Source organism: Gavialis gangeticus, unplaced genomic scaffold (genome assembly GCF_001723915.1).
Source record: "Gavialis gangeticus isolate Ggan-Ray unplaced genomic scaffold, GavGan_comp1, whole genome shotgun sequence".
Lineage (NCBI taxonomy): Eukaryota > Metazoa > Chordata > Crocodylia > Gavialidae > Gavialis > Gavialis gangeticus.
The window spans coordinates 20,381,631-20,400,152 of NW_017729026.1; the positions used below are offsets into that span (position 1 = coordinate 20,381,631).

At 36.7% G+C, this 18,522-nt stretch overlaps 2 protein-coding genes across 2 annotated transcripts in view; one reads left to right on the forward strand and one right to left on the reverse strand.

Moving 5' to 3' along the window:
- LOC109299575 (dermatan-sulfate epimerase) overlaps positions 1-18,522 on the reverse strand; it is a 435,657-nt gene that overhangs the window by 373,662 nt on the left and 43,473 nt on the right. The gene's annotated exons all lie outside the window — the stretch shown is intronic.
- Positions 1-18,522, forward strand: part of COL10A1 (collagen type X alpha 1 chain) — a 73,451-nt gene that overhangs the window by 47,779 nt on the left and 7,150 nt on the right. The window contains exon 2 of the mRNA XM_019520066.1: positions 13,115-13,271. Within this exon, the coding sequence (XP_019375611.1) occupies positions 13,130-13,271 (142 nt within the window). The 5' untranslated portion in view covers positions 13,115-13,129. The remainder of the gene's footprint in view (positions 1-13,114; positions 13,272-18,522) is intronic.

Below are 18,522 nucleotides of genomic sequence, written 5' to 3' on the forward strand. Positions count from 1 at the left end.
TAGTTGGGGGAGGGGGAAGGGTTCAAAAGAGGATGGAGCTTTGGAGCTCGAGTCTGTTCTCAGTGATGGCAAAAGACAGAACAAGGAGTAACCGTCTCAAGTTGAAGCAAAGGAAGTTTATGTGAGATATTAGCAAGAAATTTCTCACTAGGAGAGTAGTAAAACACTACCCTCCTAGTTACCCAGAGAGGTGGTGGAAGCTGCATCCTTGGAGGTTTTCAAAACCCAGATAGACAAAGCTTTGGCTGGGATGATCTAGTTAGGATAGTCCTGCTTTGAGCAGGAGGTTGGACTAGATGACCTCCTGAAGTCCCTTCCAACCTATTTTTTTTTTATTCTATGATTCTAAGAAGTTGCTCATAGCAAGTGTGCATTATCACATAAGTTCAATGGCCAAACATTGGCTATATACAGATATCCAGTTTCTACTGGGAGAATCACTGTTCTCCCAGCAAAAATGACCACTTCAAGAGAACAATTACGCAACTATAATGAGGCAGGAGTCAGTCACAAAAGAGTTTCTCTTGGGAGAATGAACATCTACATACCTTCCCCTGGCTTAACTCCTCCTGGAAACCAGGAAGAGTAGGGATGCAGAAAAGTTTCACTTTCCTATAGACTGGGAGGGGAGGGGAGGAGTTCCCATTACAGTGAGAAACAGGCAGGAGGCTTTGCTGTGATGTGCCGGGTGCTTGACTACTAGGCATCAGGAGCTGAGCCCAGAGAACAGTTCCCTGCTTCTCACTCTGAAGCCCCTGCTGTGAGAAGTGGGAAGAGGGCTTTGTCTCACTGCTCCATCCCCCTGGGAATGGGAAAAAACTGGAGCAGCCCATGCTTTCCCCAAAGTGAGATTACATTGGTCTCTGGAAAGCACCAGGAGGAAGGGGAGAGTTGCAGATTGAATGTCTGTACTACTCCCTCTCCCAGAATCATTTCTATCAGCACAAATTTTCCATCTCTATACTTGAACATTTGTATATGGCAACTGTTAACACAAGAGTTAAAGTTGTCTACTGCTATTTTCTGCCAACTCCCATCTCCAGCATATTGAATTACAAAACCTGAAACTCCCAAAAAACAGTGAAAGCACACAATCTCAGTTCTGTTCTCCAACTTGGCAATAGCCAGAGGGAATTATCTGCAGTCATTCCAGCTGCATTCACTGCGTCTGCTACAGCTGCACAAAAAGGCTGGAGAAGTTTGGCACAACTACTATTGTGACAGCAAGTTATCTGGGAGGACTTTGCCCTTCAAAGCACCTCTGCCTGACTTCCTCCGACCATCTAAATAAAAAGAGTAAAGAATTGCATCCCCTTTGAATGATATACATACTTTATTATGTAAGCTGTTAATAAAGAGCACAGGGGAAGAAACTGGGGAAGTGTCATTAGTTAGCTGGGAGGGAAATGGTGTGTGTAGGTCCTATGACATTATGTACTAATTCTAATGCCTCCTCTTACCGCAAATGGCAGATAGCATACCAGTAACTGTAGAATATTGTGTCATGTATGCACAAGAGTGGTATTTTCTGTGGAATCTGACTCTAAGTGTGCAGAAGGCAGGGCAGTGTAGCATCTTATAAACTAACTCTATTGACATGTTAGGCATCATCTGAAAACAGCTACTGAATTCATGCCTTCCACAGGGGGGACAGCTGCAGGAAATGCCTTCATTGTGGATTCCGGTAGGGCAGTGGTTTTCAACCTTTTTTCACACGTGGACCCCTAAAAACTTTGGAATTATTAGGATTTAAATATTAACTATTTCTAAACTGTATTTGAAAAGATCAAATTAGAAAACAAATGGCTTAGCCTTACAATGCAGTAAGAGTAATACTCAGTGAATACCCCGAACAGAAACCAAATCTAACCTCATTTCATTGGGCCTATAGAGAGAAAAGCATTTCATAATGATATAACTAGCATGAGTGCTGTCCTCAAACCCCTACAGATATCTACATTTTCAGCAATAAAGTTCAGCTAACCTCAGTTTCTGTGTATAGTTGGAAACAATAAAGTTCACCTAACCTCAGTTTCTGTGTATAGTTGGAAACAACTCCATCTTCTCAGTACTGAGCAGCCTAGAATCCAAGACATGCATATGCTCTACTGCAGTAGTTTTCAACCTGTGGTCCACTGATCCCTGGGGGTCCATAGACTATGTTTAAGGGATCCACAAAAGATGGCAATGATCAAAAGTACGTAAATACTCACACTGACAATTCAAAGGGTCCACACTTCCATTAAAAAATTTTAAGGGTCCACAAATGAAAACCACTGCTCTACTGGAACTCACAATGCAGGCATTTCCCCAAGCTGCCCCTTCTTAAGGAAGACCTGAATCCAGCAGGTGTTTTCAGATGATACCTAACATGTCAATAGAGTTAGTTTATAAGATCATACTGCCCTGCCTTCTGCACACCTACAGAGTCAGCCTTTCACAGAAAATACCACTTTTGTGCATAAACAACATAACAGTCCACATTTAACAGCTATTTGCAATAAAAGGAGGTATTGGAGTTAGTGCATAATGCCCCTCATTCTAGGGCAAACCATTTCAAATTGTAATGTTATGGAAGCACAGGGGCATCCTCATTCCCAACAGTCTTATATCAAATATAATATCAATACTTGCATTAATACCTTTATTCCAAATAGCTGAGCTACAAAGAACCAACATCCACTGAGTAAAGTTGCAGGGATCCCAGCAAACTTAAACAGGAACTCTGTGTGAGTCAATTCCACATGCTTAAGCTTATCGCACATTTGGAACAACTGAACAGGCAGATAGAAACAAACCAAAAGAAGTTCCTGCATATGCTTAATAGAAATACATGGAGAAAATAAACTGCATTTAATATGTTTGACTTTTTTTTTTTAAAGCCTCTATTTTTAACTTGCTCAGACTACATTTATTTGTTCTTGCCCTAAAAGTCTGGACACAAGGTGTTTGGTTTTTGTTTTTTGTTTTTTTGCTCTGGCACCTGTTTTTAAAAGCTCTCTTTTATTACTTCAACCTGAACTAGTTGTCAAAACCACAGCAGGTAGCAAGCCCAATGAATGTGTCTATTCAGCAGACTTGCTACCCACCCTGACGGGTACACTTTACAAAATAGTAATTTGAAAACATAGTAGCTAAAAATTGAGCTGTTAGGAAGATTCCCTTAATTATGTGGCACATTAGGAAGTTGCTTGAACTTTTTTCACCTTTAGGGGATAGGCTCAGACAGTTCCTCCTGCAGCACTGCTTCTTTCACTCCCTATGCTCTAGGGAAATCTAACTGGAAAAAACCTCAGCCTGGCAACTGCAGACACAGTGATACATAGTAAAATTCTGGCTCTGAAAAGAGTAAATGGACCAAAATGCAGGATTGTTTTTCCTAGACCTATTTACACCATAACTGTTGCAAGTGAGTTTTAATTGACTGGTATTGCCAGAAATAAGTGACAGCAGATTGGGAAAGTAACAATAGGGTTACATGTACAATGCTCAGTTATGATGTCAGGCAGCACCATACTGAGATGCTGTGTACACCACCTCCTAGACTGGAAGCAAAATAGCTGCCTTGATGAAGTAACAACAGTAGCCCTAAAACAGCCAAACTACTTTTGATTCATGGGTTAACAGTGAGAAGGATTGCAGTAGTGTTGCTGGCACGATCACTGAGTGATATAAACATACTCCAAGTTTCTCTGGGACACTACTTTTCTGAAAGCACTTCACCCCCAGGACCCAAGCCCCATTTTCAAAAGTGATCTAGACACTTAAGGTCATTGGTAGATGTGCTCACTGTTTTCTAACCCATGTTAACTGATTCATATCACACAGTTTGAATCAAATTTCAATTTGAATTAAAGGTTAATAGATGATCATTGACCATCAGGGAGGTTTTCATACAGTTCTGGACTTCAGGGCTACAAAAATGCACTCATTTACTACACCTGATGGTAGACACGAGCAACAGCAAGCCCTAGATACCTACTGTACATACATGTTAATTAATACAGTTTAAATTGCTTAGTTAGAATTAGTTAATTCAGAGTACAGACATTCACGTATATATACCAATGGCTATAGTCCAGATTAAACCTAAAGAAACATAACATCTATAAATGGCCTAGGAGACCAGCTAGCACTGAAAATTGAGTTTAAAATTAGCTGTGCTCATATTAGTTTCCTTTTATTCTTCATCCCTTAGTTAGAGTGAATCCTGTTAACACTTGCATATGAGTGATTTTGCATGCATAGGTAGTTCTCTTGAAGCTCCCTTATTGGGCACGTCTACACAAGAAGCTATGCTGCCGTAGTGTTCATTGGGAAAAACCTTACCATACCACATTGCTACAGCGATCTACCAGCCAAAAATAGCCGTGCATTGCGGGCATGGTGCAGTACAGGCTGTTACTGCACCATCTTTTCATATTTCCAAAAGGAAGTACTAAATGACAGCGCAGTAACAATGGTGACATATGGCCATGTGTAGATGCACCAATTGTGCCCGTAAGTATAAATGTTCAAATCAGGGCCTTATTGTGGGGAAGAGGACTACTAAACAAGGTGAAACACATTAGTTATATAGACAGTTCCCTGAAGAATTTGCAAGATTTTAAAGTTAAAACTAAAATAAATGGAAATGAATATTCATGAAGGTAATTTCAAAACCTGTTGAACTCTGCTTTAAGATGTATAAATAAGCTCTTTGCAATGGTGATTCTCTTACGATCTTTTATGGATACAGCTCCAATGTAAAGAAGATTCTAACCTATCAAGGGTTGGAACCAAGGGTTGGAGGATTCCAACCTGTCAAGGGCACTTTGCAAGTATTTAATAATAGGAATGCAAGACCTTTCAGGTTCAAACATATTGGTAAACTCAGGTCATCAAGTTAACTTTACAGGATTCTGATGTGTAGAATACTTTTTCCTAAAGCTAAAACATGATTATTTGGCTTAACAGCAAGTAAACCGGCTTAGCATTAATGCAGTTATAAATATTCAGCTGGGAGGTTCCTGGTTAAAAATACTCTTATACTAAATAGAGCCATTATGGTCAAAAGTTAACTTAACTGACCAAACAACTGAACACTAGCCAGCTAGCCAGTGGCAAAATAAACACAGATCCCTGTCCAGGAGAGCCTGAATGCAGGAAATGTACTCAGCCATCAGCATACAGGTAACCCATCTAAAAAAATACCAAAAAAGAAAACAAATTTTGAGCTAAATGGGCAACATCGCTCTCATCTTTTTTATAAAGAACTCTTTCCAGTCTTCAGAGGGAGATCTGCCTTCATATGTTTGGGATAATGCACCCTTATAAAATGAACTTAACTGAGCATCTTTTAATTACAAATCTGATAAAATGTGGTACATATTCTAAAATTTAAAAAAGAAACAAACCTCTATTTATTTTGCTATTAGTTAGGTAAATAATTACTCCCTCCCAAGTATGATTTTTACACACACACACACACACACACACACACACACCCACACACACACACCCACACACACACACCCACACACACACACCCACACACACACACCCACACACACACACCCACACACACACACCCCCCTTGCTAATGGCTAGTATACATTTTAAATTAGAAGGTATTACATGCTTAAAATAAAAGGAGTAGCAGTGCTGATAAGTGCTTTGAGTCCATAACTTCCCCACAGTTATTTCATGCCATCTAAATAGCTTCAAAATTCCCTTAGTGTTTGCCAGTAGCATGCTGCCAACATTTTAAGAAGGAACTTCCACAATTTTTTCCTCTTCCCCTGTGGTAAACTTTGTACTAGGGTATATGTGGCTTGCAGACAGAAGTGAAGAACTGAGAAAGCTATATATTTACTTTTTCCTATTTTAACAAAAACAGTTTCTAATAACTTAAACCAAAGAAAGACTTTGCAAAGATATGAAAAAAACCTCTTGACAGAAAATATTCATACTTTGTTGTTAAAAATATACTGAGTATATAGTCTGGAATAATATTCATCCTGTATAATTTTGAGCAGGGAGGTAGGGTGAAGACTTTACAGGGGGAGAGGAGGCAGTCCTGAGATATCCTATGCCAGGAAATTATTTTTGCCTGACACTTGATACAATCCAGTCTGTTCCAAGTTCAAAACTTTTTCCTCCTCCTGCTAGGTATTTTACATGGCCTTTTTCACCATTACATCCAGGCCCCACGAAGAGTCGTTTTGTCACAGGAGATGACTTGAATCCATTGGTCTCAAGTGATTTAGCAGTACCCAGGGAACATTATAGAGAGCACCACAGATTAGAAAATGAACCTATCACTCTTAACAGAATACTTATCAACTTCTTCCTGGAAGCTCTCAAGAGCCTCTTCCACATCATCACTGAGGCTCTGAAGAGCCTCTTCCACATGATCAGGCTTAAGAAAGAATATTTTCATCAGAACTAGTGCTACAAATTATTACTTCCTCTTACAAAATAATAGATCATCACAAGTTTTAGGTATGTGTTCTAACAAAGGAGTGTTTCTAAAAGCCATGGTGGAACCTTCAAAGATTTATTTCAGGAAGGTTAAAGTTGAACTGTAACATTAAAAAATTGTAGTGGTATCTATTATGTTTCCCAGAACCAAAAGACAAAATACATATGATCTAGCACCTGATTTTAATTGGTATTCACCTATACAAGTTTCAAAAGTAACTTTTATGCAGTAATTTATTTCACTATTCAGCATATCATAAAATAATACAGAAAGCAAAGGTCACCTTTTTTGTAAATTTCTGAAGGCTTACTCATGACTATATTTTTACCCCCAAAGATACAGTCCTTTTAGAAGTGCCATTTTTTAAAAAAATTACTCCTATACCTATGTATTATAGTAAACAGTTACTCGAACAGAATATCAAGTAACAAATATATAATATTTAAAAATAAAATTAAGGATTTTCACTGAAACCTAAGAGAAATTCAGGTAAAGCAGAGATTTTTTGCAATCTCTCACACTTTTGTGCTTAGGTGTTGCAGAATCCCACAGTCCATGTCATAAAGCCCCAGTCCAGTCATTTAGATGTCTCTCTCATTTTATCAAGTGATTCTCCTAACAGTTTTACAGAAAAAAATAAGATTTATATTTCTTCTTTGTAACCTACTAGTGCTTCAGTCCTGTGAACTGTTTTGCACAGGTACCTGCCTTCACAGAGACCTGTTCAACTTAGTGAGCACTGGAATTTACATACACAGAGCAGCTTGCAGGAAGGTGGAAGTCAATTCCATTTCTCTAGCTTGGCTCTTATCCCACACATCTGCCTTCATTCTCACAGGATGAGTGTGGTTCCACAAATCATTTTTTAGATCAAATACAAGCGCTTCATTAATTATCAAGGATGCCGTTCAGTCAGAAAACAAATATGCTGCAACTGGTAACAAAATGCACACAAAGTTGAAAAGTAACTGTAATATTCCAGTATCCAAGGGAAATTCCATTTTTATTCCTCTTTCATGAGAATACTTTGTTTCAGTAAAACAACTTACTTTATAAAAACTTTTCAATTGTTATCTTTAAGGGCTAATCAGGGGTGGATGGGTGTGTATGGATGGTACAGCTACAGTGCTCTTCTATCCTTGGTCCACCCAAAATTTAAAATCAACTGCCTGGTAGTAACAGCAACATATCTATTGAAACAGAAGTGAAGGAGTCACTTGACTTCATGGCTCATTCAAATCTACCTGATGCCTACTGAACCTCTCATCCAGCCTCTCACCTTTTTTAAGGAATGTTAGTGATGTTCCACTAATCTAGCTAATCTTTTTCTGCAGCTCTCTTTTGTATACGAGCTGCTCCTAACATAGTTCCTATTTTACAGCCCTGCAGATGGTTTTTATTTCTAGATAAAAACACCAGTTCAGGTGTGGAAACATTAACTCAGGTGCAAATAAGTTTCAGTGAAGCACTGAATGCACAGCCAAGATGCTCAAGAAGGATTTGGTTTTATGACTCTGAGGCTGCATCTACACAAGATGTTTTACTGCAAAGCAGGCTAATTTGTGTACCACCATCTACATGTGCAAGGCAATTAGGGCACAGTGGACTAATATGCTGTGCTGCCAGACAGTCCCATCAGATACAAGTGGTATCTGACAGTGCAGTAAAGTACTGTGCTTAAACTCATTTTGAGACAGTGACATTAGGATTAGTTTACCCTGCCCCAAATTAAGTACATAGTCACAGTAACTTTACATCTAGAAGTGGCCTGAGAAATGTACTTTAAATTCTAATGACAACAGGACTAAAGAAACAACATCTTCTGATTATTTTGCCTAATTTGTTGTGGTTTTTTCATACATAACATATGCTATAGCAAATCATTTTATTGGAATGTACATTAATATTGTTTTTCAATCTTAAACTGAATAATAGTCCCTTAGTATATCAGTAAAACTACTAGTTTATTTTTACCAGGAGAAAAATACATGTTGTGTTATATGTGAAGATGTACACCATCTGCAGCCCCCATCTCAATATCCTAGATGTGTCCATAGGACTAAATTCTGATAATGGCAAAACGGCAAAAAGATACCTGAATTTGATTGCATGTGCAAATTAAAAAATACAGTCACCCATTAAGTATTTTTAAGTGTCTGGTCTCAGTAACTAGGTACTCAAATAAACACAGGTGTATTTAATGTGCTGTTGCAGCAAATAGAAACACACAAGAATGTGCATATATATGGAAGCCCACACTTCCCATGTATATCTAAGCTAAACCCTGCCATGGCATTGCATATAAAGAAAATCCACAGAAGCAGGGAAAACACGTGGAAAAATTAAATTCCAGTCCCCCTTCAGCTTCCCACTACCACAAACAAACAGCTCCATAAAGTAGCATACCAAAAGGTGGAGTCTGGGTTAAACATGAAGTCAATGGGTTTGTGTGTCTGTAATTCCTGAACCAACAATTATATCTATTCACATACATGTACAGAGAGATTATTCATCCTCCTGTCAGAGGTGGAATGAGAGGAAATGAGGCTGTTGGACAAATAAGAGTGCATGATTACTTATGCTTTTGTAGAGTAAGTATTCTAGTCTTGCGGACATTTATTCATTGGGCTAGAAATTAATAATTTAATAGAACTACTGTTGGATGTTCCTAACTGTATTCCTTAACTAAATACTGTTAAATCATCAGCAACCACATTTCCCACTAACATCTACATATATAATACAGGTGTACTAAGGTCTACATAAATGTTACAGGTGAAGTTTTAAACCAAAAATATTTTTCTAATTACCTAAATAACAACAAAGAGAATTCACTGTGTGTGTGCGCATGTGTGTGTATGCGTTTTATTCTTAGAAATTATTTATGCTCATATACCAGGTGTCTCATTCAAAAAGTGGCTGAATGGAGTTTGTCACAAAAATATTAATTTCTATGCTAACCATAGTTAATGAAAAAGAAAGTTAATGAAAAACTTGAGCTCAAAATTTTACTTCCAGAAGATTACAAGCAACTGAAAATAGAGGCTCACAATGAAAGTGTCATCTCAGTCATGAAATGCAAAAATCTAGAACTCTTGGTTCAGAAATGATACTTTTTATTAGACCAACTAGGAAATCATTTTAAAAAAATATTTTTTGTTTGTGTGATTTCCTAGTTGGTCTAATAAAAGGTATCATTTCTGAACCAAGAGTTCTAGATTTTTGCATTTCTTTTTGTCTTAGACTAACACAACTACCAAATTCATCTCAGTCATGTAAGCCTTCTCTAAAAATCCCCAACCTACTTATATTATATGCAAAAGCTTAATGTGGAAAACAGGATTATGTCTAAAGGGCTGGGTTTCTTCATTAATATGGGATAGAATATTATTGAAGAGCAGCATGGAAGAAAAGAGAAAGAAAAGACTACTTAACGATACATAGGTTAACTCAATACACAAAGCATGTCTGCTAACCACAAAATTATCTGAACTCTTGATTAAGCAAATATTGACACAAAAGTAAACAGAATACCAGATTTGGTGGTCCACTGGTATCTTTCAGTGCTGAAATCAGTATTCCAGGATATTTGTCATCTTTTTCTGGCCTGTAAATTACTTGGGCTGAGAGTATTGAATTCAACAGGCAAACAGCGGACAAAGTTCAGGAAACCCACTTGGACAAAGGTCAAGAAACCTATTTGAAAGCACCCCAATGCAGCATAACTCATGAAGCTATATTATACCTTTTCTAGGTTTGCTACTCCAGTTTCTGGATTGGAATAGAGGCTGTTACCCTTCTGTATCCAGCATGCATGAGCAGAGGTTTAACAATACAGCCAGGGACCCAAGGCAGTGTTTTTTTCTACACTCCCCTCTAAAGTTGGCACCTGGAGAAGCTGCTCCAGTTGCCCTGATCTATTTACATTACTGTGCATGACACCTACAGTCATAGATCACTTGGTTACTAGTATCACCACTGTAAGTACAGAGCTAGCAGGTAGTGCCATAGGCTGCTATACAACACTCCTTTCTGTGCTGGCATAGTTAAGAGTTAATGGGGGAAATGAAATGTAAATATAGAGGGTACTGATTGCTTCCCTGGACAGCCATTCCTCTTGCAACCATCTGCAGCCAGCGCAAACTACCAAAAGCTTCAACAGTATATATAAAATCAATTTACAAATAAACAGGACTTTAAAATGCGTCATTCACAAAGTGACAAACACCTAAATGAAAATGCAAGGTTGGACTCTGGTCAGCAACTGTAAAACTTTTATTTTGTGCTCTCCTTGACTGCATCCATGGTGTGAGCGGGCCATACTCCATAGAAACAAAAACGGTCCTTGGATGATGAATCAGGCCACAAATTATTTACTGCACTACCCACTTTATTTACATTAAACAATTAAGATGATCCAACCCATAACATAATGCAAAGTTATTAAGCATTCATGAATGTGTTCATCTTCTAGAAATTATATATACCTTTTAATGAGATTGCCTATAAAAAGCAGACTGTGAAATACATTTAATTCTGTTGTCCCATACTCAGTTAGGAAGACCATTTTATATTCCACAGTATTCTTGTTTTTATATCATATTCTAGAAGCACATCCATGAATAATTTAAGAATTGAAGCTTACTGCCTAGTATCTGACATTGACTAAATAGCAACATGGCTGGCTGACTTCCTGAAAAAATCCTCAGCCGCTATTTATTAGGAATAGAAGTCAGAACAAATGAAAACAATCCCTTATATCTATGGAACCTCAGAATCACTAATTTCAACATATACTTCCAAAAAATAAATAAACATTTATTTTGAAAAATGGAAAATAAGCTTCAATGAACTTTAACCCAAGATGATAAAGTATGGTTGTTTAAGTACAATGAGATACAGCCACTAGATACTAATGAGACTTAGAAATAAAGTACCACCTTCCCTATTATGTTAAAACACCTACCTGAAAACAAAAAAAATTAGTAACACATAATCCTGAAGTAGCCCATGTAAGCTTTCAGGACACACATTTGATTTTTTTTTTTTTTTTTACAATATGCAATAAGCATTTACCATTTCAATAATTTGATAAAACTGAATGCAATAAAATATGATTGCTATTACACCTTCCAGAATGCTATGCTTTTTTTATGAATTATGGTTCATTGTATATAAGTAGTACATATAAAATATATCAGGCAAGTAGCCCAGGTATATAACACACCTTGCATAGCAGAAACATATAGATGAAGTTCAAGGATAGTATATTGGTGGGAAACTATTTCATTTTTATGCAGAAACATAAAAACATAGTTTCAAAACTACTACTGCAGTGTTCCTTTTCACAGAAAGTTCTTTAATGTATGTGTATGACTTTAACAGACTTATTGTGAGCCCCTTACTCAAGCTCTGATGAGCTGCTACTTTCCCAAATAGTCTTTATTTATTTCAGTTGGACTAAGTCTGAAAACCTTGCCTTAAACAATATTTATTTCCCACAACTGTATGTAGATAAGAGAAATCATGCAATGACATTTAAAAGTGTAAGGATTATCTAATGCTAAAAACAAGACATACATAACTTAAGAAAATACTCAGTGTAATTAAAAAAATATAACCAAAAACAAATGAAATGTTGTAGAGCAAGGTAAAGAATCAACCCCCTCTCCCCAAAATTCAAACTGGATGTAGCATGCTTTGCCAAGATAACTCCTTTCCTCCCATAATTAGTGCTTAGTAACTCTTAGGGAGGAGCTTAAACACCAGGCACCTTCACACAAAGTATAAATACCTTGGGGTGATGCTTGAAATAACAGCTTCTGCTCCACTTACCTGGGGCAGAAGAAGCACCTCTGTAGGCTACAGGAAGACTAATGGCTGCATTAGGACATCTCAAACTCCACAGCATTCTGGTATGCTATGCTTTCATTCAATTTAATTTAGCTTATAAACTAACTTACAGAAGACAGATGTTTTCAAGGGTTCTTTAAGGGTAAGTGCCAGTGTCTCAGCTGTCACTAGAGAAATTACTTTAAAAAAGGAATTTGGGGCAAGTTCCTGACTGCAGTGAAGTTAATGTGAGATTTCTGCCATTGACTTCAATTGGCTCAGGATTTCACCCTTTTATTGAAATAATGTCACTTTGAAAAAGTGCCACCATCATGCAGTTTTTATGTCTTTTAATGGAATATTTTCCCTGATTCAAATGGTACTGCTCCTAAATGTAATGTAATGAGCCTCGAGTGGTTGATGTGCTTATAGAATGGTAGTAACAACTCACAAGGTACTCACTTTTAAAAAACGGTTTACATTGGTATAGTATACTTACTAATTTATACTTTATATATGTTTATACTCTACTGATTAAATCCCATTTTAAAGGAAATTGAAGAACTATGGACTGGAGCAGTATGGAGTAATCTTTATTTAAAATATTAATTTACTTTGTAACTAAAACACACATGCTTTAAAAAAAAATCCACCAAGTCTACAAAGAAGTTGAACCAGGAAGTGGTTTGCACAAACTAGTACAGTATAATGTTGCTAACATTTCAAATGCAATGCTTTTGATCAATTCTAGGAAAACCTGAATTGGTCAGCTTTTTAAATAAAACAAGCATAATAAGCTAATTATTCTTTTTTATACAGAGCATATTTGGAAATATGCAGTTACACATAACTTTGCTGCTGCTGCTTTCTCTGACCATTGTCCATGGTGGTGATGGGTTTTTTTCTGAACAATACCAAAAACAATCCAGCGTGAAGGGGCCACCACGCTTCCTACCATTTAATGTAAAAAGTCAAGGTAAGTTAACTATTTTCTTCTTTTAATATAAGTCTTTTTCTTAATACCTAGTGAAAAAAAAGATCTGTCTTGAAACTTGTTTTTGCTTACTGCCATTAAACATTTAGTTTTTTTTCTATGGATATATATCTACCTTACAATATTGACAACAGTTAACACTAGAGACAGAAACAGGAAAGAATCCAACAGTAGGACCCACTGAATGAGAGGCCCTCTTTTTTGGCAGAAGCAGAAATTAAATCTTTCTAGTTAAACTAAATGAATTGTAAAAGATGGAAACAGAGGATGCAAAGAAATAATGGTTATGAATTCTGCTGCTAGCATTGGAAATAATCAGGAGAGATTATTATGCCAATACCCTAGAAGCCTTTTGAATTGGAAATAGTCACTGTCAATAAAGCATTCAAATCAAATGTATTCATTTTAAAAATCTGGAGACTGGAATAGTTGACAATCTGGCTAGAATAATCAGAAAAAGATTATTGGTATCAAATTATATTCTTCTATAATACAAATTTTTTTATTTAAAATTCAAACTAGGTTAATATTTTGTAATGCAAAATATCTATCTAGTACACGTGGGTTAAATTTAAAACATAGCTCTGCATTTGCAAAATCAAATAGTTTCACTGAAATAATTTGTATTACCATGTTGGCAATATGCTGAAACAATATATCTATAAACAATCTAATTGTTTAATAAAAGATTATATTTCATGCTTTAAACTAACCAGGACTTACAAAAAGGTTGTAAAGAAAAATGTTGTTCTGTTTACTGTAAAAAAAACAAACAAACCCAAACAAAACTTTTAAAAGGGGGAAAAAACATATCTTTCTGTGCTCATATCACAGGGTTACTTATATGTATCACACTTCATATACAGAAGAGGAATATCCATAATTCCCCTCTCCTCCTGTTAATACATAACATGTGATTATTTATATTTAGAAAAGGGATATGCAATCTGTCTTTTCCCTGATATGTCTATTTAAATGAAATGCTTATTTCAGTTCAGTAATCAGTCTTGAGTAATTATTAGCATACAGAAAGTTGACACAATCTATTAATGATCTTCAAATATCTAATATCTTTACATCACATAGCTAGAAGCAGAATATAATTTGCTTTCCATAAATAATTTTTTAAAATTAAATTATAACTTCACCAAGAACTATTAATACATCTGTGCATGCTGCTGTAACTAAAAGGTGTTTTATATAAAATATGGGGACTGGTCAATAGAGTAGCGTGTCAAGCACAAAGATCCAATACTCTGTACTCTTTAAATATTTGTTATGATGATACCAAATATTAATGAGACAATTGCATGGACTGTATACAGTTTTGTAAAAGTAAGGATAATATGATATTACAATAGATGTTTAATTAAACAATTAATAAATAAATGAGTTTTATAATTAATTTTAGATTCCACAGGCCCAAACTTTGCCCTCTGCCCCAAGAGCCTTTTGCTAAAAAATAAGTGACAAACTGGAAACTAAATTACACTACTTAGTGAAATGACCGTTCAGACCTCATGAAATATAAACATCCTCCCAAATCAGGAGTCAAGATTACCAAAATTCACCTACAAAGCACTTTGTACTTTGCCATATATATCCTTTAACTTAAATCTGTAGCTGGAAAATGTCCCCCAGAACCCATCATTCTTTTCTTACCTGCCACATTAAGGGTATACTCAGAATTAGTTTTTATATCTTGCATATAGCTCACCTGCATGCAGTTGTTATAAGCCTATATAGATAGCAATGAGTCAGATCGGAATCCTACTTGCTTGGGGCTCTTTGGGAACTAATAAAAGGATCTTAAATGAGTAACTTACCTCTCCCGGGAGGATGCAGTTTGCATCTTCAGCACTAGCAATAACTGGTGTGCTATCAGCAACTCTTTCCTCAATTTGAGTATTTACATATTTAGATTTTATTTCCCAAGAGCTTTTACATATTAAAATAGCCCTTCATTTTCCAGTTTTGCAAGCAGAAGAAACCCAAGTTGTTTGCCTTGTGACCAACAAAAAAGTACCCAAGACTTTTAAATTCTGGTAATGAATAGATGCATAGCTGGTCTGATGATTTAACTGTCACTAACAGGCACACCCACTGTGTTTATGTGTGTAGTCCCTTCCTTCACTCACTTCATATAGTGTTTTCCGTCAACGTTAGTAACCAAGGGGAACAAATAGAGTATTAAAAGCAAAGAGTAAAGTACACTGGCATTCCTATTTACGGATGATGTTTCCCATTCAACTCCCCATCTACCAGGTCTCTCTGTAGTTTTTCCTCCAAACAAAATATTCAGAAAGGGAGACGCTAGTAGTGAGGATTGTGGCAAGAGGAACCTATCCTGCACTAAACTCATACCATGGCAATTCAAGCAAAATACTGAAGAGTAAATTGAAAGCAACTTTATATTTAAAGCCACAATTAAAACTTGAATGGTAGTTTCAGGCCATTAAAAGGTACAAGATACTTTTCAGTTCAGAAATTCAACAACATGATACTTACTATGCTGATAAAGGAGAAGTAATTTGAAATTATATAGTGCAAAGAGTGTGCCATTCATTTAACAATGCCCGAGTTGCTGATTATTTACCGAATGACAGAGGAAAAAAATATTTTTAAAAGTAGTTTCCTTTGGGAAAGATTCATAATAAAAAAAAGAATACTTAAATATTATCCCATTACTCCAGAAAATAGGAACAGGACTTAGGACTTGATTAATCAGGGAAGTGTATAAGGTGGAGAGTCCACTGTTTCAAGTGTTGAGTGGCCATAGCAAAAGTAAAAAGGAACCCCTGCCCCCTTCCCTCCCCCCAAGTATGGGGCCAAATGCCCTGGATGTCAACTTGGGGGGTGGGGGATGGGGGGTCGCAGGGGAGGAATGGCAGCCACAATCACAACTGCAATCCTGCAGCAGCAACTGAAGTCACCACTGCCCCAAGCGTTCAGCAGTATCGCTACACTGCTGGCCATCTTTACTACTGCATCTTTACCACGGACTAGTCCTATAGATGTTTACTGACTTATTACCTACATTAGGAGTAAAACTAGCGTAGGCATCATACTGTAGGGCTTTCATGCAGCTTTATAATGTCATGAGTGGTTTATTTTTCTTTAAAGAGCTGTATTGTTTTTCCAGAACGTCCATGCATTTTTTTACTAAAGGGTGTTTTTGAAGACAGCCTTCCAGAGAGCCCTGTCTTCCTTCTACTTATGCAGCTACTTGTGGCTTCTTACAAGAAATCTTGCATTTCCAGGCAGTTATTCATACTTTCAACCTTAAATTTTAAGAGGTTTCTGTAGTAAAAAAAAGTACTTATATTTTTTCTTCAACTACTTTTGTCTAAAGGTAGTCAGAGTTCAGGATTTTTTAGATACATAGTTTAATTCAAAAAGCAGTTTCAAGAGGAGCTTTTCCTGGGAAACATTTCCATATTATATTTGACACAAGCTAATAGATGCATAACAAATGTAAATCATGAGAACTGGGTTGTTTGCATTGATTTCCTTCTGGGTTGTTAATGGAGTATGATCTATACCCCGCTAATTCAAGGCATAAAAGAAATATGATTTTTTTTCATACCATAAATTTACCTCTCAACTCTTTTGTTTTTATTTGCCATGGCAATATGGTAGAAAGCAAATACATTCTTTGAGGTAGTAGCAATCCACTGAAATATCTGTAGAACTTTCAAAATTTTCCTGTGTGTATTTTTTTTAATTAGATTTATTTAGTATTGGATCTGTGATCCACCATGTGTGGAGAAACAACACTAACAACACATTTTGGTCACCATTCAAACATCATCAAATTTTATAGCAGATGTAATACATTTGTCCCTGCTTTCTCCACCTTTTTAAATGTAAAAAAGAATCTAAACTAGGGGCAATGTTGTAAAGAGAGCATCCAAGTAGCTAAGGCAAACAAACCCAGTATCTATTTCTCAGCTAGGCACTCAGTCCATTTTAAGATGTAAACTTCTACCATTCCTGAAAAACTGTATACAAGTTATTGACCTAAAATTGGCACTGAGGCTCCAGACACCTGAACAAGAAAATGGTAACTGCCCCAAGAAGAAAACAACCCACCACACAACCCTAAACTGAGGAAAATCCTCCTTCCCTTTCATGAACTTTTTTACCCCAGATCCAATACAAGGTAACTTCTTTCTGGGGCAAGGCAATTTTCTTCCTGGGATTACTCTTGTTATGTGCACAGCTGCCAAGACACCTCCAAGTTTCACCTCTTAGTGCCCTGTCTTGAAGCATTTGTAACCATGGCCTGAAGCTGGCAAAGCTGAAGGTAAGATAGACTTTCAACTTACACACTAACCAAAGTAGATCTATACATATCCACATACACATATCTACTTTGGTTAATGTATAAAGTGCAGATGTAAGCTGCCTTCTCCTTGACTTCAAATTAACATGGCCAACTACTTCTTGCTGGCAAAGCTTCCAAGCAAGTTATCATCTAACAGCACATTCTGTAGGAGAGTCATCATCATATGTTCTTCATATGAGGAAACCGAGCAATATGCCTAACAAGACATGGGAGAAAGCAGCTCTGCAGTTAAATACAGACAAAAGGCCCACTACATTTCCTTTTAGGAATAAAGGAAAAGTAGGACAATTAAAATTTATTTCATCATATGCAAGTGGGGTAGAGTCATCCAAATCACCATTTACAGGAATTAAATTCACTTGACTCTTAAGGCACATGGTTCACTGGTGGGCCTGTACCAAGTTTGGAAAGCAGGCCTGACTCTAGAACTCTCTGCCAAACAACCCGCTTTAAAAACAAAAAAGAAACCTTATTTACTGCTTTAAGAATCCACTAAATTCAAAACCTGAATTGATGTTGCTCATATTAAAGGCTTACTTGTAACTTTTTTCCCTTATGCTTTTACGGAATCCAGTTTGAATGCCAGTTTAAGAATACGTTTAGTTGTTTGTACTGTTTTGATTGAAATTAATTATATTGCAATTTTAGTATTTGGCTTCAGTTATAGCGTGCTTGTATTCCAAAAACTAGAATAAATAAAAGGAAAGCTAGTGGGATTTGAATGTACAAGTGGAGAGCTGCAGAAAATGGCAGCAAGTTACATTTCTTATAGTACAAGTTGACAGTAGGTTGGCACCTCCATGACCAGACCACATATAGCCTGAGCAGTAATGAGAGCTTCCCCTGTCCTGTCCCATGAATAGGCCCAGATCTGTTTCATTGGAG